Source organism: Mustela putorius, unplaced genomic scaffold, assembly GCF_011764305.1.
Source record: "Mustela putorius furo isolate JIRA1106 unplaced genomic scaffold, ASM1176430v1.1 tig00000450_pilon_pilon_pilon, whole genome shotgun sequence".
Taxonomy (NCBI): Eukaryota; Metazoa; Chordata; class Mammalia; order Carnivora; family Mustelidae; genus Mustela; species Mustela putorius.
The window spans coordinates 11,756,708-11,780,756 of NW_025421385.1; the positions used below are offsets into that span (position 1 = coordinate 11,756,708).

The 24,049-nt window shown below is 43.0% G+C and overlaps 3 protein-coding genes across 10 annotated transcripts in view; 1 reads left to right on the forward strand and 2 right to left on the reverse strand.

Moving 5' to 3' along the window:
- The window catches only part of TFB1M (transcription factor B1, mitochondrial), a 72,790-nt gene extending 49,291 nt beyond the window's left edge, over nucleotides 1–23,499 (forward strand). For 2 of the 5 annotated variants that reach the window (XM_004778193.3, XM_045080156.1), the window contains exons 6-8: nucleotides 18,840–18,967; nucleotides 21,519–21,804; nucleotides 22,369–23,499. In XM_004778193.3, coding sequence (XP_004778250.1) covers nucleotides 18,840–18,967; nucleotides 21,519–21,762 — 372 coding nt within the window. In that variant the 3' untranslated portion in view covers nucleotides 21,763–21,804; nucleotides 22,369–23,499. Of the gene's footprint in view, nucleotides 1–18,839; nucleotides 18,968–20,144; nucleotides 20,415–21,518; nucleotides 21,805–22,368 lie in introns of those variants that run through there. The other 3 variants (XR_201194.3, XM_045080155.1, XM_013048799.2) reach the window with 3 other exon arrangements.
- On the reverse strand, nucleotides 72–5,359 carry CLDN20 (claudin 20). The gene is made up of 2 exons (XM_004778192.3): nucleotides 4,709–5,359; nucleotides 72–1,630 (listed from the first exon to the last, which is right to left on the reverse strand). Exon 2 carries the CDS (start codon nucleotides 1,540–1,542, stop codon nucleotides 883–885), a length of 660 nt encoding a protein of 219 aa, XP_004778249.1. The 5' UTR covers nucleotides 1,543–1,630; nucleotides 4,709–5,359; the 3' UTR covers nucleotides 72–882.
- Nucleotides 21,918–24,049, reverse strand: part of TIAM2 (TIAM Rac1 associated GEF 2) — a 228,139-nt gene continuing 226,007 nt past the window's right edge. For all 4 annotated transcript variants that reach the window (XM_045080146.1, XM_045080147.1, XM_045080149.1 and 1 more), the window contains one exon: nucleotides 21,918–23,054. In XM_045080146.1, coding sequence (XP_044936081.1) covers nucleotides 22,444–23,054 — 611 coding nt within the window. In that variant the 3' untranslated portion in view covers nucleotides 21,918–22,443. The remainder of the gene's footprint in view (nucleotides 23,055–24,049) is intronic.

Genomic DNA, 24,049 nt, shown 5'->3' on the forward strand with positions numbered 1-24,049 from the left:
TACTTTGTTTTTCTATTAACTAACTGAAGCAATTCATTTATAAGAGAACAGCAATGTTCTGCTAACATGAATCAAACTTGAGAACAAAAATGACAACTTAAAAGTAACTTCTATCATCCAAATAGTAACCAATGAGAGGGGATTGGAGGGATCTGAATTGTTGTAGGATAAACGGACTTTATCTGGGACATCCTCTTGCTAGCAGCGGAAGTGGCAGTTGTTGCGCATTCTCAGTCAGACTGTTGTCATTCTCACTTACTTTGTACCTAAGGCTTTCAAGTCCCAGAGATTTTAGTGTGCGTTTAGTTTGGTTTGGTTTCGCTTTGCTATGGTAGCATTTACCAACTTTGAATGTCCTATTGTTGGCTCTCACACATGTACATGATGTTTCTAAAATGAAAAAAGAGGCAGGAGGGTCATAGCAGGTGGGACCTCGGGGAGGCTGGTTTGGGCAGCATTGAGGACAGGCGGACATCTCCTCTTTCCCTTAGGTTCAAACAGTGGGGCTTGAAAATAGAAGCAAATCACTGTGGTGTTGTAGACAGACACCAAAAGCAGATGGTACCCTAGATCAACACCAGAGAAAGGTGCTTTTTTGCATATTTGGTGGTTTAGTTCTTTTATAAGATCCAATCAGTAACAACCCAGAAGATACATCAACAGTTTATCTTAAAAGGGGGAAAAAAGCCATCAGTTAATGGCCTTAATATAACAGAACCTCTCTCAATTATACACCTCTCAATAAAACATGAAAATAGTAATGGAAAAATAATCTTAAAACAGATAAACAATGGTATTTTAAGTGACCTCATTTAGATTTCTTTCTCTAAAGCAAAAAGAAGTCACAGCAGGCATCTAAAAAGTAAATGTTCATTCAGCTATTTACACATAATCTTTCAGGTTGTATGCTGAATTGCCCTCTGGTTGTGTGGCGGAGATGTGCTGCTGCTTGGGTGGATAGAGCCACGCTTCTGGATTCCTTTCAATGCAGGAAGTGCAGAAAATCATGCCAGAGATCAAGAGTAGTATGGCCGAAATGAATCCGATATAGACAGCTCCTCCGGGTTCATGTTTGTTGCTTTCTGGAACTGTCAGATCCAGAAAGTTTGCTACAATCTCCTTCGTGTACCACACTGTTGGTATCAAACCAGAGACCCCCGCAGACAGGAAACAGACTCCGCCAGCGAAAGAGGCGTGACTCTTTGTTTCCGCGTCCCCTCCTAGGCGAGTGCATTTCATCCCTACTGTAGAAGCGCAGATCCCCAAAGCAGACAGAACACAAGCCAGGACCATGGTGGCCCGTGCGGCCTGCACGTGGACGGGGAGGGACAGAATGGAGTACTTGAGGGTGCAGCTGAACATGCCGGTGCTGTACCACGTGCAGTCCATCCACAGCCCTTGCAGCTGCGCGATGGCCGTTATGATGTTGGAGCCCGAGTCCACGTTCACCTTCCAGTTAGGCAGCAGAGTGGCTGTGAGCACTCCAGACACTCCGGATAAGGCCAGGACGAAAGCAAGGAGCTGGAGCCCAGCTGACACCATGACGTCCCCTTTATCTTTGCCCACCGTTACCCCGTATTTGATCAAGATTGTAGCTTTCTCTCTGCGGCAGAGAACCAAGTGACAAAGGCTAGGAAAAGAAGACAGAGTTGGGATTGAAAGAAAGCATAAACAAAGGGCTTCCATTTCCATGTCCCACGTTCCACGTGGGATCAAAGAACACATTTGAATAGACCCCACAGTAGGTGAGGACATGGTAGCCCAGGAGGAAAGCTCACACGAGGCCCTCACAGAGGCTGCCATTGTCCTGAGTGCCGGTGGATGGGTGGTGCTTGATACATGGCATCAAGGAAAGAGCTGTCCACTTGTTCTTTTTAAAACTTAAACTTTGCTGAAGTTGTCTATAACGTGGGCAGTGGGCCTTAGGAAATTCTGACCTATCAGATTCCAGCTGGAGGATCTAATAAGAATTTTAATAGCATTAGAGGTTTTTAAAACTATCTATTCCTTATTACCTATGGAGTATTTTAATTAGAAACAGTGTTGAAGCCCAGTTCTTAAAAATGATTCATAAATACATAGTGGAAAAGTTTCAAGTATTCAAAAAGATGGTTTTATTAAAAAAAAAAAAAAATTAAGCACCCACCATGTGCCAGACATGTGAGCCAAGTGAACTGTTTACAGGAGGAAAGGAAATTCGCAGAGAGAAGGTAAAGCCAGAGGCACGATTATCCCTGATTTCCAGTTAATAAACTTTTGCAAAATCCTTATCTAGGTTAACACTCGTTTCACATCAGGTACAGGATACTCAAAACTGGAACAATTAAGCCTCTGTCTCCTGCTCATGAGAATGTGAGATCCTGTCTAGTTGGGACCAGAATCATTCCCTGACCCGAATGAAATCGTCTGCTGCGAAACCGGTTATCCTGACAGACTCAGAAGTAGTGACACTGGATCTTGAAAGTACAGGCCAGAAATAACCACATCATTAGTTGTATGTGAAAGGATACCAAAAATAATTTAACTTTTTTTTCTTTTTTTCCTTTCCTTTTTTTCTTTCTTTTCAAGGAGAGAAAAGATAGCACTGAATTTGTTACTTGGCTATGCTTTAATCTGGCAGCACTTCCTGCCTTGGAAGAAATATAGTGGTTTCTGAAATATAGTAATAACAGCTTTTTTGTGTTTCTGCATTAATTTTTGAATGATGTATTAAGACATTGTGGTTCTACCACAGTTCGTGTGTATTTCACAAAAGGCAGTATGGACTCTGAATCCAAAACACTTGGGTCAACTCCTAGCTTTCCAGAACCTCTCTGTGCCTCAGTATCCTCTTCTGGAAAAGGGGGAGGATTATTGTATATATATCAAAAGTTAAATGCATTTTAAGGGCCCAGAACAATATCTAACACATAGAAGTATTCCACAAATTAAAATTGACTCTGTTATTAGTATGTTTATTTGTTTTATGTCATGTGACAATTGATATTTAATGGCATTTGAAATTTTTCTCTTCCTTCCTATGAGCTGATCTACATAGAACCTTAGAGCTGAAACAAACTGCAGATAGAACTTTTTGCATCATCATTTTTTCCGATTAGGAAGGACACTGAGGCAGGAAATTCCCCTGTGTCACAGAGGTCTCAGCAGCAGTATCCTGCTTTCCATGCCCCTCCCCATCTCTCCCCACCGTTGGCCCAGTACACCTTGGTGAGAGCCTCTCCGTGTGCTCCCCGGGCGCAGAGAAAAATGCTGCATCTGGAGACAGGAAGCACCATTGACTGTCAACTGCGTTCACTCCCTGTCCCATCAAGAAAGAAAAGCACTTGAGAGGGCAGTAATGGGACACATGGCTCAGCCTCACACTCGCCCCAGGAGGCTGATGCTGGCCTTCTGTGTAATACCTGAAGTAATACTAATCTGCTCCGGTATTAAGAGTACATACTTCACGGAGTTAGAACACTGCTTCTCTAAGAAGTTAAATCCTGGGCTGTCGAAATTCCTTTGTTCTATTTTTGTTCGCAGTCTTAAAATGTGACAATTTTAGGGAAGTGTTTTCCTGAAATTTTAAATTCTTAAATATCAGACTTAAACACACAACAGAGTAGTTAGGCTTTGTGTGGAACCATACGGTTCATTTCTTTCTGTTTTCCAAATTCCTTTTCGTATCTGAGACCAAAATAGAACAGAAGTTAAAGATTCTAGAAGAAAATGAAACACATTTATAGTTTTATAATAGCTATTCTCAGGTTTGGGTTTTAACGTCTCACACTCCAGCCAGTTCGTTAAATTACTGCCTTCCCAGACCATTTTCAGCTTAGGGTTTCCTCAGCGTCGAGATGGCTGTTCCCATTCTCTAAGAGCATCTCATTTCTCTATTTTTACTTTGGTTGAGTAACCTTTATGTGTTGATCCGTCTGTGCTCAGCTTCCCAATTATAACCTTTTTCTTCCCATTAACCAATACATTTCATAAATTTCAGTGTAATTCGGGCTTGCAGACAGCTTGTTCATCTTAATTAACAAGTACTGGCAGTGATAAATTACAGCCAGCCACAATCAGTGTAAACAATATGACATTGCATTCAGTTAGCAGAGTGCTCGCTTGCTGTTGAATATTGGATTTTAAATGCTTTCTTCTGCAGAGAACTTATACAGAAAGAATTTGTTCTCTACAGTGAAGGTCACTATTCTGTTCCTTTGTAAAAATGTACTGGCATGTTAGTCATATTGCTACGAAGTCTTTTTTCTTTTCTTTCTTTTTCTTTTTTTTTCTTTCGTTCTTTTTTTTTTTTTTTTTTTTCCTTCTCCAGCCACAAGTATGATACAGTTTGTGGCCTGTTCTCTCAAATTTCTGTCTGGTGCAGAATAAAAGCACACTTTGTTTCACTGGCAGTGGCGGGGGTGAAATGCTGTGAAAGTCAACAGGAGCAGTGGGGTCGCAGGTACAAACTGAGTTCTAAATAGAGAAGGCTCGCGTGGTTCCAGAACGTCCTGCATCCAGAACCCACAAATGTTAATTTTTATCAGCTGTTTGCCAGCAGAAAATCTGGAGTGGATTTCATTAAGATGTAAAGTCAGTTTTCCAGACAAGATTTATTCATAAGAAAACGAACATTTAAAACACAGATTTACAACTTAAAATCCAAGCTACACGATACTTAAAGGTCTCTATGTTTCTGAGCATCCCTGAAGCTTCTCATTTTCCATACCTTTTGCCAGGAGCCGTCAGTGTCTTAACTCCCCTCGGTCAGTGTCTTCTAGTGAAGGTGTCTGAGGAGGAGAAGCCACACACGGGAGGCTCATCTCTCAGCTTCCGAGTATTAGTGACGAAGCTCCAACAAGTTAACTTGCAGATAAAGAGCAACATGGAAATCTGAGGTAGAAACTGCTGATGGTGCTAGAAGATAAATACCAGGTTCTCCATCTCATTTTTTGAGCTGTGGGAGAATTAAGAAAGGAGAGGCGGGGAAGGGAGGGAGTTGCTGTTACAACAGGATTTGTCGAAACCTGAAAGCTGAAAATGCTTTTGTGTCACTGTATACAGAGGAGGAATTATTTGGGTGCTCACAAAAAAGGCTTTCTTTTCCTTTAATATTATGTTTTAATCCACAGTTATAATTTATCTTTGAATTTTTATCTGTGTTGGAAGATCTCTTTTATTCTTTTATGTCCCCAATTAAAGAATGTAGTCTGAAATATTTTTAACTAGATTGTGCTTTGCAAGTGATAGTTGAGACTGTCTTTTTATTCGAGTGCTTGTGACTTGCTTGAAATCAAGAGTCACAAAATCAGTAACTTTGAAAAAAATTCAGAAGTTTTTAAAATATACATACTTTTTTTTTTTTTTAAATAAAAGGACAAAGAAAACTCAACAACAACTGCTGAGGACAATATGACCAGTAAACCTACAAGTATTTTTTGGGGGGTGGGCGAGTCCTTAAATTTCTTCTGTTATTCCTTCCACTGAGAAAGGTTTCTGAAGTGTAACTTAATAAGTTAGAACTTCTAGATAATGTTGTGAGGAAATTACACCAAAATGATGAGGGAGCATATTAAGTGAAACAGGGGAATCAAATATTGAGGTCCTAGTACCATGAATAATGATACAGACATATTTCATGTCCATCTATTTTGGGTTTGCATATTCTTTTTCTTCACTAATTTTAATGTAGTGGCTATCTTTAATGTTGTGGCTATAAATTCATAGCCATTACAAAGAAAAGATAATTTTAAATTGGCTTTTTTTTTTTAATTTTCCAAATGTTGATAGCCATATTAAATGTCAGCCATTTCTTTAAAAGCAGTGAATAAAATACACATTTCAATTATCTGGACTTTTTTCTAGGTGTTTTGTTTTTTTTTTTTTTTTTGGTTTTTGTTTTCATCTTTTCTAAGTCTGGCGTTTAGCGATATATTTTCTTCTCTTAGAAATCTAAAGCCTGTGGATTTTTTAGCCATAGTGTTACGATTTTAATATATAAACTTTTCTTTCATGGACATATTTAAACAATTCTTTGTGTAAATCCTGGACGAAGTAGAATTGAATTTCAGGCACTAACAGAAACAGCATTGTTGTTTCTTCCATAGCAGAAGAAACCTGCTCAGATCCCTGTAGTGCCTCGCCTTGCTTTGCTCTCTGTTGCGGTCGGTACAGATTCACCTGTGCCGAGGCCTCCTGATGGCAGGTGCAAGGGCCAGCGTGCTCCCAGCTCTGGCCTCCAGAATAAGGAGGCCTTATTTCTGTTTTCAAAACATTTGTGATCATTCTGCTGGATGGGAACACTTACCCGATAAAATATTAACTGCCTCTTTTAGAAGAGCAGACTTCCGAATGCAGATAGCTTCCATAAATCACAGACCTTTAATCAAGGTGGAATGCCTTATATAAAAAAAGGAGATGGAAAAGTAGAGGTTGCTAGGGACGTCTAACTCACTGGCCTCATCTCCTTCCACTGTGGACATTAAAGAGAATTAAATCTTTTTTAAGTTCAAAGAGTTTTGTAGATAAATCTTACCTTTACCTTAGTTTCTGCCTCTTCCCAGGCCCTTTGCCCCCACACACCCGAGTTCCATATCCAGCGGCCAGTGCGGCGTCACTGATACACGTGGCCGACCCGTTGGGGACAAGGCGAACTGCTGACCTTCCGCACGCCAGATCTCGTCTGTTCATGGCGAACTCCTCCTTTGATTTGGCAGGTCCCAGATATTTGAAAACCTCCTTGATTCCAAGGGTACCCGATACCCAAATCGTTTTGTTCTAAACTTCAAAATAGATCCAGAATCCTACCACCTCTGAGCCCCGCTGCTGCTGACTCCCTGGCTGAGGAACCCCATGAGGGCAAGGACTCCTGTGACTTGTTCGTTACTGTGTCTCCTGTGTCGGGAATGGTGCCGGCCACATACCAGGGGTACAACAGATGCTTGTTGAATGCACTCAGATACTGATTTTGAGCATATAAAATAACATTAAACTATACATTAGCTTTGTATGATTTAAAAGTATGATTTTGTCCTTTCTAAAGGAGACTGCAATTTTAAGTCATTTTGTAACTCTTGGGTTTTGTCATTTGGCCTCATAATAATATGCACTGTTTATAAAATTGCTTCCTGTATGCTGGGTACCATTTGAGGCTCTGTGCTGCTTGATTCTCCGGGCAAGCCTGGGAAATAATAGGGATCCTCATTGACACTTGAGAAACTGAGCTCTGGAGAAGTGACTTGACTAAGGTTGTGAAATGAGTAAGTAGCAGCAATGGGATCCAGGCCCAGGATTCTGTGATTTTTGAAGCCCTTCTACGCTCATAGCACTTCCCTGCCTCTACTTAGATGTATTTCTTTTTTTCTTTTTCAATTCTTTAGATAGAGAGCACAAGCAGGGCAGGGAAGGGCAGAAGGAGAGGGAAAGAGAATCTTCATCAGGTTCCATGCGGGGCATGGAGCCGGACGCAGGACTCGATCTCTCGACCCTGAGATCATGACCTGAGCCAAGATCAAGAGTCAGTCACTTAACCGACAGAGCCACCCAGGTGCCCTGAAAAGAATGTATTTCTAGGTCTTATTATAACGAGTCATTTCTTTCTGTGGTAGTCTGGATAACTGCAAAAAACATAACCCTAACATCTCTGTGGCTTTACATAAAACACTTCCCATGCAGAGTCCGTGACCGACTCTGCAGAGCAGCTGGCCCATGACTCAGCAGCCCATCTATTTTCTTTAAAATGTTTTCATGTAGCTATTTTAAAGAAAAAATCACGTGTGATTTCCTTAGTGTGTTTTTCTGAGTTATGATAATCTGAAATTCAGACAGGCTTTTCTCTTCTCTGAAGGACCTAATAATTTAACTGAAAATTTTAGAAATCCTAACAATACATACTTTTGTATGGGCTTGTTCACCAGACATAGGTTCCTCACTCCTGCCCACACATCACATCATCTGGCTTTTAGAAAGCCTGAGGCCCAGGACGGGGCCCCATGGCTCTTACGTCATTGGTCTGGGGCGATGCCCACTCACGGTATGTTTAAAATGCTGCCCACTTAATGCCAGTGGAAAGCTGAGGTTCTGGTTTTTAAAAATAATGAATGTACGGGGGCGCCCTGGTGTCTTAGTTGGTTTAAGCATCTGCCTTCAGCTCTGGTCACGATCCCGGAGTCCCAGGATCAAGCCCCACATTGGGCTCCCTCTCAGCAGGGAGTCTGCTGCTTCCCCTACTTGTGCTCACTTTCTCTCTGACAAATAATAAATAAATAAAATCTTTTTAAAAATAATAATGAACAGGTAAGAGTAAGGTTAAAGTAGTCACCTATTCTAGTCCCACAAATTTAAAGTGAGTGACTTAGTCTTAAAATAATGTTCTCCTCTGACCCAGTCTTGGGAAATTTATAGTATCAGCTGTGAGCATGATCAGCTCGTTATTTTCTTTCATATTTATGGTCATTTTAAAGGAATGCTTTAGGCTAGCCTGGAGACATTTAACTTTTATAACTGGTAGGTTATAGATTAGTTGGTTATAGTGAGGACTTTGTTAAAAAATGTCAATTCAGGGGACACCTGGGTGGCTCAGTCGGTTAAGTGTCTTTCTCTTGAGTTCGGCTCAGGTCATGAGATCGGGCCCCACGTCAGGCTTCACACCAGGCGTGGAGTCTGCTTAAGATTCTCTCTGCGTCTCCTTCTGCGCTCTCCCCAACCTTGCATGTGTGTTCACATTCTCTCTCTAGGGGGAAAAAAAAAGATGAATATTCTTTAGTTTATGTATGTTCTCACATGTCTGAGAGGCCATCGTCATTCTGTTGATTTTTCTGGTCTGGAATGCAGAGTACTCCCCACCCCTCCACCCTTACCACAGGGGGGATGTTCTGAGACCCCAGTGGATGCCTACAAGTGCAGATAGGACTGAGCCCTCTAGACACCATGTTTTTTCTATATATACGTACCTAGTTTAATTTATAAATCAGGCACAATAGAGAAGAATAATGATAAAGTAGAACACTGAAGCACAGTTACACTGTAATGGAAGTTACGTGTGGTCTCAAATACCTTCCTGTCCTGCACTCACTCTGATGATGATGGTGGTGGGAGAGAATGAAATGTATGATGAGCTGAAGGGAGGGGAGTGACACAAGTGCAGTGTCACAGCATTAGGCTACTGGTGACCTTCTGACACTGGACCCAGGAGGAGGGTCATCTGCCTCCAGACTGTGCTGACGGCGGGAAACCGCAGGCACACGAAGTCAGCTGTGGGGAAGGGGGCACTCACATTCGTTTAGTATCGGTTACCTTAGTTTGATGCTTGCTTTCTCCTTTTTATGTCTTTATTAGAAAGGATCTTGGGACGTGTTTTCTGCCCTCCTCACATTATTTTAGAATATATTAAAACTCCTTGGATTTTGTGGTGACATTTGCAGATCGGTCTGATTTTGTCAGTCCCACAGGTGGTATAAATACGTATTTGTCGGGCCTCACTCTTGCCCTTCCTTGCACATTACTTTGAAGAGCAGGACAGAGTGGGTTTGTTTGTTTTTTTAACATCCTCATTTGGTAGCAGTATCTGAGAAGGTGCACGAGGATCCCCAGTTCAGGCCTGACCTTCCTCCTTCCTTGTTCCTCTTTGGCTTCCTTGCATGACTCTCTCCTGCCCAGCTAGGTCTCCTGCCCAGCTAGGTCTCCTGCCCAGCTAGGTCTCCTGCCCAGCTAGGTCTCCTGCCTCCAGCCCCAGCTCACACTCCAGGGCACTGCGTGCGGTGCGTTCCTGAGGACTTTGTGGTCTTGCCAAATTATAAAGCTTGCATCAGTTTTATGTTTCTTATTTATTTTTTTTTCAGAGGTAGCAACATTTAATTTTTTTAATTAACTTATAGTGTATTATTTGCCCCAGGGGTACAGGTCTATGAACCACCAGGCTTACACATTTCACAGCACTCACCGCAGCACATACCCTCCTCAGTGTCCATCACCCGCCGCCCCATCCCTCCCTCCCACCCCCCAGCAACCCACAGTTTGTTTCCTGAGATGAAGAGTCTCTTATGGGGCGCCTGGGTAGCTCAGTGGGTTAAGCCACTGCCTTCAGCTCAGGGCATGATCTCGGAGTCCTGGGATCAAATCCCACATCAGGTTCTCTGCTCAGCAGGGAGCCTGCTTCCCTCTCTCTCTCTCTCTCTCTCTCTGCCTGCTTGTGATCCCATCTTGTTTCATTTTTTCCTTCCCTACCCACCACAGCCTCCCACCCTGCCTAATTCCTCATATCAGAGAGATCGTACGATAATTGACTTTCTCTGATCGACTTATTTCACTCAGCAGAATATCCTCTAGTTCCATCTGCATCATTGCAAATGGCAAGATTTCATTTCCTTCGATGGCTGCATCGTGTTCCTTTGCATATATATGCCACATTTTCTTTATCCATTCATTTGTTGATGGGCATCTATGTTCTTTCCATAGTTACACTATTGTGAACATTGCTGCCATAAAATTCAGGTGCACATGCCCCTTCGGATCACTACATTTATATCTTTAGGGTAAATACCCAGTAGTGCAATTGCTGGGTCATAGGGCAGTTCTATTTTCAACATTTTGAGGAACCTCCATACTGTTTTCCAGAGCGGCTGCACCAGCTTGCATTCCCACCAACAGTGTAGCAAGTTTCCCCTTTCTCCGCATCCTCGCCAGCATCTGTCATTTCCCGACTTGTTAATTTTAGCCCTTCTAATTTTAGCCCTGGTGTGAGGTGGTATCTCATTGTGGTTTTGATGTGTGTTTCCGTGATGCCGAGTGATGTGGAGCACTTTTTCATGCGTCTGTTGTCCATCTGGATGTCTTCTTTGCAGAAATGTCTGTTCATGTCTTCTGCCCACTTCTTGATTGGATTATGTGTTCTCTGGGTGTTGAGTTTGATAAGTTCTTTCTAGATTTTGGATACTAGCCCTTTATCTGATATGTCGCTTGCAAATATCTTTTCCCATTCTGTCAGTTATCTTTTGGTTTTGTTGACTGTTTCCTTTGCTGTGCAAAAGCTTTTGATCCTGATGAGGTTCCAGTAGTTCATTTTTGCCCTTGCTTCCCTTGCTTTTAGTGATGTTTCTAGGAAGAAGTTGCTGCAGCTGAGGTCAAAGAGGTTGGTGCCTGTGTTTTCCTAAAGGATTTTGATGGATTCCTGTCTTACATTAAGGTCTTTTATCCCTTTTGAGTCTATTTTTCTGTATGGTGTTAGGAAATGGTCCAGTTTCACTCTTCTGCATGTGGCTGTCCAGTGTTCCCAACACCATCTGTTGAAGAGACTCTTTTTTTCCATTGGACATTCTTCCCTGCTTTGTCGAAGATTAGTTGACCAGAGAGTTGAGGGTCCACTTCTGGGCGCTCTGTTCTGTTCCACTGATCTATGTGTCTGTTTTTCTGCCTGTACCATGCTGTCTTGATGATTGCAGCTTTGTAGCTTAAAGTCTGGAATTGTGATGCCACCAACTTTGATCTTCTTTTTCACCATTCCTCTGGCTATTCGGGTCTTTTCTGGTACCATATAAATTTTAGGATTATTGTTCCACTGCTTTGAAAAAAATGGATGGTATTTTGGTAGGGATTGCATTAAATGTGTAGATTGCTTTAGGTAGCATAGACATCTTCACAATGTTTTTTCTTCCAATCCATGAGCATGGAACATTTTTCCATTTCTTTGTGCCTTCCTCAATTTCTTTCATGAGTACTTTATAGTTTTCTGAGTACAGATTCTTTGCCTCTTTGGTTAGGTTTATTCCTAGATATCTTACAGTTTGGGGTGCAATTGTAAATGGGATCGACTCCTTACTTTCTGCTGGTGTATAGAAATGCAACTGATTTCTGTGCATTGATTTTATATCCTGACACTTTATGGAATTTCAGTATGAGTTCTAGCAGTTTTGGAGTGGAGTCTTTTGGGTTTTTCCCATAAAGTATCATATCATCTGCAAAGAGTGAGAGTTTGACTACTTCTTTGCCGATTCAGATGCCTTTTATTTCTTTTGGTTGTCTGATTGCTGAGGCTAGAATTTCTAGTACTATGTTGAATAGCAGTAGTGATAGTGGGCATTGCTGCTGTGTTCCTGACCTTAAGGGGAAAAGCTTTCAGTTTTTTCCCATTGAGAATATTTCCTGTGGGTTTTTCATAGATGGCTTTTATGATAATGAGGTATGTATCCTCTATGCCTCCACTGTGAAGAGTTTTGATCAAGAAAGGATGTTGTACTTTGTCAAATGCTTTTTCAGCATCTGTTGAGAATAAGTATCATATGCTTCTTGTTCTTTCATTAATGTATCACATTGATTGATTTGCAGATGTTGACCAACCTTGCAGCCCAGGAATAAATCCCACTTGGTCATAGTGAATAATCCTTTTAATGTACTGTTGGATCCTATTGGCTAGTATTTTGCTGAGAATTTTTGCATCCATGTTTATCAAGGCTGTTGATCTGTAATTCTCCTTTTTGATTGGGGTCTTTGTCTGGTTTTGGGATCAAGATAATGCTGGCCTCATAAAATGAGTTTGGAAGTTTTCCTCTTCTATTTTTTGGAACAGTTTCAGGAGAATGGGTATTCTTCTTCTTTAAATGTTTAGTAGGATTCCGCTGGGAAGCTCTCTGGCCCTGGTATCTTGTTTGTTGGGAGATTTTTGATGACTGCTTCGATCTCCTCACTGGTTATGGGTCTGTTCAGGTTTTCTATTTCTTCCTGGTTCAGTTTTGGTAGTTTATATGCCTCTAGGAATGCATCCATTTCTTACAAATTACAAATTTGCTGGCGTATATTTGCTTATAATATGTTCTTATAATTGTTTGTATTTCTTTGATGTTGGTTGTGATGACTCTCCTCTTTTTATTCATGATTTTATTAATTTGGGTCCTTTCTCTTTTCTTTTTGATAAGTCTGTCCAGGGGTTTATCAGTCTTATTAATTCTTTCAGAGAACCAGCTCTTAGTTTTGTTGATTTGTTCTACTCTTCTTTTGGTTTCTATTTCATTGATTTCTGCTCTGATATTTATTATTTGTCTTCTCGTGCTGGGTTTAGGCTTTCTTTGCTGTTCTTTCTCCAGCTCCTTTAGGTGTAGGAGTAGGCTGTGTATTTGAGACCTTTCTTGTTTCTTGAGAAAGGCTTGGTACTGCTATATACTTTCTCTCAGGACCGCCTTTGCTGAGGCCCAAAGATTTTGAACAGATCTGTTTCCTTGAATTTTTTTAATTCATCTTTAATTTCCTGGTTGACCCATTCATTCTTTAGTAGGATGCTCTTTAGCCTCCATGTATTTGAGTTCTTTCCATCTTTCCTCTTGTGATTGACTTCTAGCTTCAGAGCATTGAAACATTCTGAAAATATGCAGGGAATGATCCCAATCTTTTGGTACTTGAGTCCAAGTACCAATCAGTTGAGTCCTGATTTGTGACCCAGGATGTGACCTATTCTGGAGAATGTTTCATATGCACTAGAGAAGAATGTGTATTCTGTTTGGGGACGGAATGTTCTGAATAGATCTGTGATGTCCATCTGGTCCAGTGTGTCATTTAAAGCCTTGATTTCCTTGTTGATCTTTTACTTGGATGACCTGTCCATTTCAGTAAGAGGGGTGTTAAAGTCCCTTACTAACTGTTGTATTATTGCTGATGTGTTCCTTTGATTTTGTTAATTGGTTTATATAATTGGCTGCTCCCATGTTAGGGGCATAGATGTTTAAAATTGTTAGATCTTCTTGTTGGACAGACCCTTATATAGTGTCCTTCCTCATCTGTTATTATAGTCTTTGTCTTCAAATCTAATTGACCTGATATAAGGATTGCCACCCCAGCTTTCTTCTGATGTCCATTAGCATGGTAAATGGTTTTCCACCCCCTCGCTTTAAATCTGGAGGTGTCTTTGGGTCTAAAATGAGTTTCTTGTAGACAGAGTATCAATGGGTCTTGTTTATCCATCTGATACCCTATGTCTTTTGATTGGGGCATTTAGCCTATATACATTCAGGATAACTATTGAAAGATACGAATGTAGTGCCATTGTGTTGCCTATAAGGTGACTGCTACTGTATATTGTCTCTGTTCCTTTATGGTCTGTTACCTTCAGGCTCTCTCTTTTCTTAGAGGACCCCTTTCAATACTTCCTGTATGGCTGGTTTGGTGTTTGCAAATTCTTTTAAATTTTGTTTGTCCTGGAAGCTTTTTATCTCTCCTTCTATTTTTAATAACAGCCTACCTGGATATAGTATTCTTGGCTGCATATTTTTCTTGTTTAGTGCTCTGAATATACTATGGCAGGTATCTGTGGATAGGCCTGCTGCCAATCTAATATTTCTGTTGTATGTTACAGACCTCTTGTTCTGAGCTGTTTTCAGGATTTTCTCTTTATCACTGAGACTTGTAAGTTTTAGTATTAAATGATAGTGTATGGACCTATTTTTATTGATTTTGAGGGGGATTCTCTGTGCCTCCTGGATTTTGATGCTTGTTCCCTTCACCAAATTAAGGAAATTCTCTACTATAATTTGCCCCAATATACCTTCTGCCCCTCTCTCTTTTTCTTCTTCTTCTGGGACCCCAATTATTCTAATACTGTTTTGTCATCTTATTTTTTTTCTCTGGTGATCCATAGGGAAGGCTCTGAGGCACCCCCAGACTTCCATGAGTTAGAAAGTAAAATAAGCATGTAGAGGGAACCCTCCTACACTGTCAGCTTGCTGCCATGCTCTAGTCTCTTACATACTTGGGCTCGGAGGGGGAAGTACTGTGACTATTTCATGATTCTGAGGAAAGAGAAAAACCATTCAAAAGTCTATAGGAGGGAGAAAAGGTGGGGTAGAACTTATGGAGAAATTGATATTGCTATAGGAAAATACAAATTCTAAGCTCTAAAGAAAGATGTGTTGGCATGAACCGTGTTTTAGCCCATGTTGAGTACACGTGGGATGCTATCAAAGTGTTTGCATTTTAAAGTTTTAAAACAGAAATTCTGTCCTTAAGTTGGGTCTAGAACAAAGATTACAGGCAGTATAAACCAGTTACAGGAAATTTGATGTACATTCATATTTGTGATGGTTTCTCTACAAAACATGTAATTCGAGTATCCCAGACATTAGTGACTTGCCGCTCTGTTACTCGTGTCCGGGGCAGTTGTAACTGGAGGCTGTCGTTAGCTTGGTGTAGGCACCTGAAGAGTCAGACTCTGGTGGGTGCAGGACCCCAGAAGCCCACCTTGCTCTTGTCATTTCACCGGACCCCGAATGTGCTTCTCCCAAACCTCAGGTGCTCCTGGGTGTCGCAGATGCAGCCACACCCTTTCCAATCCCATCGAAACGAATCCGAGACTGTGCCACCTTGAGCTTTGAAAATTGTTCTCTTCTCGCTCCTGAAGGCTTGTCGATGATTCTGTTGTCCTTCTTCTCACCCTTCTAGCCTTTCCCAGTTATGGTTTCGGTTCAGCTAACTATAAACTGTAGCTTCCTAATGATTTTTCCTTCCACGGATTGTCCTTCAATGGTCGTGAACGCCAGGGGAAGTGTTGAGTTTCTTAGCTTGTGGCCCCTGTTGTGCCTGTGGTGGTTATTTAGCTCTTGGGCGTGTTACAGTTCTCGGTCAGGAACTGACTGCCCGTTCTTCAGCGTTCCCGTTTCTCTCGTTGACTCGATCCGAGTTGGCAGTATCTAAGGCTGGAGATTGAACAGCTTCTTATCCCAGGTCTCTTTATGAGTCCAAAGTGCTGCTCTGAGCTCGTAAGCAGTCATGCCCTAGACACGCTGGCCTGGAAAATGGAACTGCTGCCTGACGCCTTTTGTAGCCACGGCTGCCAGGGTTGGGAAACATAATCTCAGCGTGGTACAGCATTGATATTAGAGTGGATTTGAGAGGCAAATATTTAAATTCGCTATAAATCCCTTAATTTGAAGCTTTAGAAGGTCATTTGGGTATACCAGTAGACTTGAGTTTGGAAAGAGTCTGACAACATTAAAATAGAATTTTTAAGTGCATCTGGTGCCTATATACTGATTTCTTTTTTGGTAAGGGAACCCTTTAAGAGAGTTAAAATTCAGGGAAGCAAAAAATAATGGTTGCAATTTTTAAATAAGCATTCAATTATAAGTAAAAAGCATTTTTTTATCTGTTACCCTAGTTACCAAGCAGCTTTCCTGTATTTCAAGAGAAAATGGGCTCCATCATTCAGAAGCACTGAAAAGTGCTTTTGGCGTCAGGAGTAGAGAAGAGTACAGGAGGTTTCCCAGAGAAGCAGGACACACTGTGGGAGTAGTCATTTTCACACTGAGTTTCTCAGGGTCCTTCCGCTCAATGGGAACGGTATTGGATCAGAGGGTGAGCGGGTATTTTCTTGAAGCTGGGATATCCTGTAGCCAGCCTAATTGGGTAACAAAATTACACCCCGACTTCAGAAGGCTCCTGCAGTTAACATAGGGCGCTGCTATATTCGTACTGGGCTTAAAGAACTTTATCTAAAGCAAATGCGAGACATTTCCTGTATTTGTAAACAGCAACCTTATTTCAAAGGAATAAAATCAGACAAAGAGGCCACATTTTAAAATCCAAAAAAGCTGGAAGTGGCCGTTTCTGAAGGAGATTGTATCTAACCCTGTATTTGAGCCTTTGTCCTTGATAATACTTGAACAGTATATAGTTTTTATATTTCATGGGCTGGGGTTAGCCGGGGCTCAGATTGTATCCCATTTCGCTAACAGAGTAGCTTCCTTGGAGAGTGGGAGGCTGTTGGATCACCCCGGGTGCCTGTGAAGAATTCCGTGGTAAAGGGGAAGAAAGGGCGGCGAGTCGCCGTGGAGGGCGGCAGAGTAGGGGACAAGGACGGGACGCCATGCCAGTGGGCTCTAGTGGGGGAAGTGGCACGGGGAGGTGGAGAGTGATGGGGTAGGGCGAGGCCTAGAACCTTCCTGGACATGTGGGTTCACGTCTGTGTTCCAGATCAACAGGAGGAAAAGTGGGGATGGATGTTTCAGAGTTTGTGAGCAGAGTCTTTGGCATTTAAAGTCATTATCGCTGATTCGGGGCGGCTTCTTCCTCCGTCCTCCACACGTGAGCTCTTTTCCTGTCATAGAAATGCTTTCAGAGGAAGCCAGATTTTCTTCCTGTTCACTGCCATGCTTCTGTCCACTCCACCAAAACCCCGAGGCCACCTTAGCCTCCTCAGTGACCCTCGCAGACCCCTGGAGCCTGGTGGTGGTTTGTGCCAGTCCACAGAAGGTCCTGGCTTGTTAACCCAGCACCTCACTTCCTGTCCAAGTACTCGTTACTGAATTCGGAGAAACTGATGAAGCAACACACAGAACACAATTTGAGAAACTTTAAATTTAATGAGAACATTTAACGTTACAGATAGTCACTCTCTGAAGTGTAATAACTACTATTCCACTAAAGCAGCCTGAAGGCTGATGGATATTTCGGGGAGTCGGTGTGGAAGGGCCTCTCTGCTGGCGGTCTTCACTCTGCGGCCGAGGCCGTCCTCAGCACGCCTCCCACGGGCCGCCTCTAGGTATCCTGCAGGTGCGCCGCCGCTGATCCGAGACATTAGGGACAGGATCAGTGATTGTTCAAGGAAAGAGTAAGTCAAGGCAGCAGGTGAAACACCACTGGCTCCTCTTCAAAAAGCCTGTCCAGGGCCCCTGGGGCCGGGCATGTCTTCATTTTCTTTTCTTGTCCACACATCATACACAAGTACTTTTCCAACACCCTAAAATCAAGAAACTGAACACACTCCCATTCTCATGTATGACAGGCTGATTTTAAGGAGTTTGATAGCCACAAGGATTTTTAGAAGCAAGAGAACAAGATAACCCCTGTGGAATTTTAAAAATGGAGTGAATTCCTTCTGAAAAGCAGTGGTGCGACCCCTACTGCACCAGTTGCTGTACGTACTTAGCCTTTGTAGAGTATGTGTGATATTCTAAGTAGCAAATTTACAACTCCTTAGAGACTAAGGCTTTTGTAAATTAGGAACAGACTTCCCATTCATTAGCCCATAGGCTCTGTCCAGCATTTTGTGTATGGTAACTGCTCTGACTCCTGTTTCTCCTTTGTCTTTACTTGCAATACTGTTGCTTTGTTATTCTGAATATAGACTTGTGAATTACCATGAGTCCATTTTTAGACTAAGGGTATAAATCTCTTAACAGATAAGCCTGAAAACTTTTATTTTCTGATAATTAAAGAATCTCAACTGCTAGTGCTAGTTCACCACTCATACAGTTGACATGGGGAGGGGGTGGAGATTCCACTTTCTGTTTGATCCTGCCTGGGCCTCCCAGAACATTTCAGGTCGCCCCCAGAAAGTGATGTGGCCGTGCAGATGACAGGCATGAATTTGGGCCAGCTCATTAATCAGTGTCTCTACCCAAAATAAGTGGTGTCCTAACTGATTCCCTTTCTGGGGAGTTTAGCACTAAGTGGTCCCTGGGGGGCCATCTGCCGTCTCTTCTGTGTTTGGAAGCCCGGCCGTTTAGCCAGAACTGCTGCAGCAGCTTATTTTTTCCACATTCCAAAGCGAAGCAAAGTACTAGAATGCTCTCTCTTAGCTGCCTGCTGACTTTAATGATTACTTGGATTGATCTTAAAGGCCATTGTAAACACATTATAAAATTAAGGGATCATCCAGCACAGGTCTACGGAGGTCATTACAGAGCAGACGCAACTGGGATGACTGCGTCAGCTCAAGGCCAAGTGCGGCAGCTTACCGGCCTGCAGGGGATGAAGCCAGAGTCCACGTAAGGGTTTATGAGAACCACGGGGTCCAGAACCAACTGCCTGTTTGACAAAGACGAATTGTTTAGTCACGTTCTGCCATGCCACAAAATGATGCATGTTTGTTCTCCACGAAGGTGGACGTGGGCGTGGTGCACTTCACCCCCCTGGTGCAGCCCAGGATCGAGCAGCCCTTCAAGCTGGTGGAGAAGGTCGTTCAGAATGCATTTCAGTTCCGGAGGAAGTACTGCTACCGAGGGCTTGGGTAAGAACACCTTCTCTGCCTTTCTCTGGCACCCTTTCTAAAATCCTTAAGCACTTTTAAAAATTAAAAACCTTGTTTTTAGGATTTTTCACGCTATCTGTAAATGTCACTTGCCATTCAGATCCTGAGATGAACAAACTGAGTGCCCCAGAGGAAAAGGCGATGTCCTGCTTTAAGCTCAGAGGCTGCCAGCAGGTTTCGCTTTAGCATCAGTACAAGCTAAAAACACACTCGCGCAGTTGAGAATGACCTTTAGTTCTCAGGGCAGGCCATTTGAGCTGTTCTTATGCTCAGCACTTCTGACCCCGTTGTGTGGTGGTTTTTCCAACACCAACAACTCCTCCAGGTCTTTAGGCACCAACTAGTTGTCCTGCAGTTCAAGTCTGACATGAACCACCCAGAGTGACACAGAACCCACAGGTTAAGGGCTCAGGGGCCACTAGACTGCTCCCACTTCAGAAGCTAGTCACAAGTGTCCCTGCTTATGCGTCTGAGCCACAGGTCACAAAATGGGCATTTCTCGGACCCCCCCCCCCCACCCCACGCCACTTCAGGTTCGCTCTTTTGCTGGAATATCTCACAGAACTCAAGAAAACACTTTCATTTATCGAGCTATTATAAAGACTCTAGCTCAGGAACAGCCACATGGAAGAGGTATAGGGCTTCTGTGCCCTCTCTGGGCTCCTCACCTCCCAGCATGGAGCTCTCTGAACCCATCATTTAAGGGTCTCTATGGAGGGTCCGTTAGGCAATTGATTAAATTACTGGGCACTTTCCACCAAGTTGCTGTATCTCTTTCAAGGACACACTTAGAACTAGGAAGCAGGTAAGATGTTGAAACAGCCAGCACGACGTCACGAGGTGTTCCTGCAAGCGCGTTTGTATGTAGCGGGGGCTCCTGCCCTCTGCCGCGCTTCCTGCTCTGTGCACAGCCACCGTCTGGAAACCCAGACAGAAGGCAGTGCGTCAGGGCCCACGCACGTCCAGAGGCCCTGAAATGACCTCAGTGATATTTTCAGCCAAGAAAATGTTTAATTAGGCCCAAGTAAGGCAGGAAGCTGTGTGTGATATGTGTTTTTAAAAGGCTGCCAACTAATAATAGCCAAAGTCTAGCTGTTAAAGGCACCTGGCTTCCTAGGCACACGTTTCTCATCTTCTGATCCCACCTCCCCTTTAGACAAAAGCCTCATCTCTCCGCGCTCTCTCTGGTTCCATGAAGTGTCCTCTTAGCCCGTGGAATGACTTCAGGTTCAGGCGAGCAGCCGCGTCCTGAAACCCCTGCAGCCCACACAAATTCTGGAGGATCTGAGCTGACTGCTGCTACATCCTTGTCTTGCCATTTGCTGGCTCTAATTAGGCCAGGATTTATACTGGAGCAGAGTCCGTGACGGATGCCACCGGCTGTCTTGGTGCCGGTGGGAAGGATGGCAGCACATTACCACCCCTGGTAAGCTGGAGGCCCCAGCGCGACGTGCGTTATTTGACGAGTAGAAGCCGAGCCGGATTTCGGCTCACACTCACCCTGCACGCAGGTGGGACTTGCACAGCTGTACACGATGGCCCTGATTCACGGAGGGGGAGGAAAAAAAATCACAGAAAGTGCCTCCTACTTTTGGAAATCCTGGAATGGGTCTCATAGCTGGCCCCGGCGTTTCCACCTTACGTGGTGGGCCCCTTCGTCTCATATGCGCAGTTCTTTGTGCAGAGAGGGACCCCAGATAGGGTGCCCCGTGCCCCGCTTAGACCTGTGGGTGTCCTTCTGTCACACGCACCCACACAGTGCTCCCCCCCGTTTGCCATGAACCTGAACTCTGAGATCACAGCTCACCCAACACCATTGGGAACGGGCAGTTCAGTTCCTTACTGAGAGGACCAGCAGCCTGTACGAAAAACTCCCATCTCCACTGGCCATGACCTGTGCGCCCCGTAGAGCCATCAGCTGTTGAGAAAAGAAAGAAAATCCAGGTGTAGCTTTGCAGCCTTTCATTCAGTTTTGTTATTCGCTTTAAAACCATGATCAGCTTGGTTAGATGAAATTTAAAATACATACTTCAAATCGGTTGCAAAAATGCTACAAGGTAAATCTAAAAAAGGGAACTGTTTGCATTTTCATCTCACCTATTTTTAAACTTTGCAGAGAAAGGTCATTCCTAGGGGGTGACAAGTCACAAAAGCTAAGAGAATCAAGAAATAAGACAAGTCTCTTATTTAAAAAAAAACAAAGCAAATCTAACATTTCTACAAGAATACAACTGAGTAGACGTTTCTTTAAACTTACCTTAAAGGTGCTTATATTGATTGAGCTTTGGAAGATATCTTTCCTCGTGGACACACCTCACAGGTCAGAGGAGTTCTGCCTTCAGTGGTCCTTTGTACCTGGTGCCACGGTCAAAATCCTTCTCCGTTGGCCTGGGGCCCCGAGGTCACTCCAGCTGTCTCCACTCCCTCCACTTGTCAGTTGTCGAAATAATGTCATTTTCAAATGAGAGCAGAAGGAAGAAGCATTCTGATTTACAGAATTAGTAAAATTTTGATTATTTTCTTTCCTCAGAATGTTATTCCCTGAGGTTGAGCGCGTGGAAAGCACTGGAAAACTGTTAGAGTTGGCAGACGTGGACCCTACCCTTCGACCCACCCAGCTCTCGGTGTCACATTTTAAGAGTCTGTGTGACGTTTACCGAAAAATGTGTGATGAAGACCCACTGCTCTTTGCTTATAATTTCAGAGAAGAACTCAAACAAAATAAAAGCAAAAACCAGGAAAAAGAGGATGACAAGGAGAAACACAGACTCTAACAGCAAACCAAATGTTGCTTTCCACAGTGTTGAGCTGCTCAGGTGTGTACTCTCTTGTCTTCTACAGAAGGACAACAAAAATGCGATTACCAGATGTGACTCCCTTCCCTTTTACTGTGCAGCTTGGTAGAGAAAATAACTATAATCAAATAAGATACGGTACAAGCGCTCTTTTAATATATATACTGCATAGATATAACATGTTCAGTATAAACAGCATCTGTTACAACCTTACAAAAGTGAAATATCTGCACATTGTGCCCCTCACCCCCATTAAAAATAAATATGCTTTAAATAAAGCAAAAACTAACAGCTCAAAGGAAATGCCCCGAAGGATTGGAAAAAAACAATGACCTTTTAAAAACTATTAATCACAACTCCCCATCTTACTTCTTTCACATAAATTAAAATAGACTGCAATTTTAAGGATCCTAAGTCATTTTGATACCTGCTCAAAAGGGATATAAACTAAGTAATTTACAGATTCTGATCAGTTTAATCTAGTTTTCTGATCTACAATAAATTAAAATAACTTAAATCTTTACAACTATTTTGTGGGAAAATGTATGCTGCACAAAACCCAATAATGAGTAGTTTTTTTTGCAGTTTTTTTGCAGTTTCTACTTGGCCACCAGTTTAAGTGAAACAAGCAGCCGAGCCCACGTCTGGCCGGAGACTGGACTACAACTGTCCGTGGCCCTCTGTTTCATAAAAACACTCCTCGTTGACCACCGAGGTTAAACTCTGGACACTGAACTCCCGCTGCAGAACAGAACCGAGATCAAGGTTGGCATTTTCAGACTGGCTGTCGAGGGACTGATGACGAATCTGTGCCTTCAGCAAAGCTCCCCTGTCCCGTTTGGTGCTGTTGGCTTTCCGTTTAATGGCGCAGAAGTGCCCCCGCACCAGCTTGGGCTGCTCCCCCTTGGGCCGGCCCTCCGTGCCGGGCTGCTCGGCTGGCTTGGCGTCCGGGGCGTCGGAGATCCGCAGTCTCTGGAACTGAATCTCAATGTCTTTGGTAGGGCTGCCCTGTTGGAGAGTCTGATGGTAGTCGTCCTCGTCGTCGCTCAGAATGTCACTCTCTTTGATGAGACTGTCCGACAGATCAGCCAGGCCCGGCTGGGGCTGCTGCAGGGAATCCTGCCTGCTCCCGCCCAAGGGGCAGCCGCTGCTCTGCGTGCCGCTGCTCAGGCTGCCCTCGTCAGAGTCCAGCGAGCTGCTGCCCTTGCCGGGCTCGCCGGGCCACTCGCTGCTGGAGGAATTCTTGAGGACTTTTAAGGATCTGGAGGAGGCTGCAATGAGAGAAGCGTGTTTCCCCTCATGATCGAGAAACGGACTCTACAATGCCCGATACTCGCAATGTATAAGATGTATCACCTTAATTACTTAAGATTTCATCATCATCTCACTCCTGTTACCAATATCCTGGGACTTGTGGGGGAAAAAGAACCTCGCAGATACTGCAGGTGTGGAAATTTTTTACTTAGGTTTATTTGAAATTTTACGTTGGATGATTTGGAGTTTCTAGATGGCCTATTACCAGAGCTCAATTGTTTAGATAGGACCACAAGCTATAAACTATTACAAAGGCTAGGACTCTTAGTTACGAATAAAATCTAGGCCCCTTTCTTTCACTAATGAAATTGGACAACAAAGATTATGCCGTATTTGTACACCTACCTTCTCACCTTGTCGGTTTGCCTTGCTGCCCCATTAAAAGTAGAAAAACGCCCTTCATCACTCGTGAGTACTGTCTCTGCTGGAACTTCTAGCCAACTTCCAGAGATTTAATAGGAATGATTTAATCATTCATGTGTGTTTAGTTCTCTTCTCTTGGGTTGAAGGGAAAAGGGGGCTCTGCTGTGATGTGTTTGTGTGTGTAATAACAGTAAAGTTTCAATGGCTACAGCTTATTTTGGCAATAGAAAAAAAAAAACAGAAAATATACAGTGAATTTGAAAGAGGTCACACTGTGACCAATAAAGAGAAAAGAAATAATTTAAAGACTACAAACAAGACCAAAGATATTAACAAAACAGTTAATACAGAAAGAGTTTAAGCTGAAATTTTAAAAGCAGGAAATTTAACATTTTAACTGAAATTTTAAAAGCAGCCAGAAAGTTTAAGGGAAGTGTAATTTGGTGACTTAATTGACTGGGTCAGAATGAATATAAGGTTTCTTGGTATTAAGTCATCAAGTATTGGCTTTCTAGATGCCTTGAGCTGTTCCGAGCTCTAGGAGAACTGCAGTAAGCCAAGCTAAGGCCCGGGAGTCCTGCACATCCCG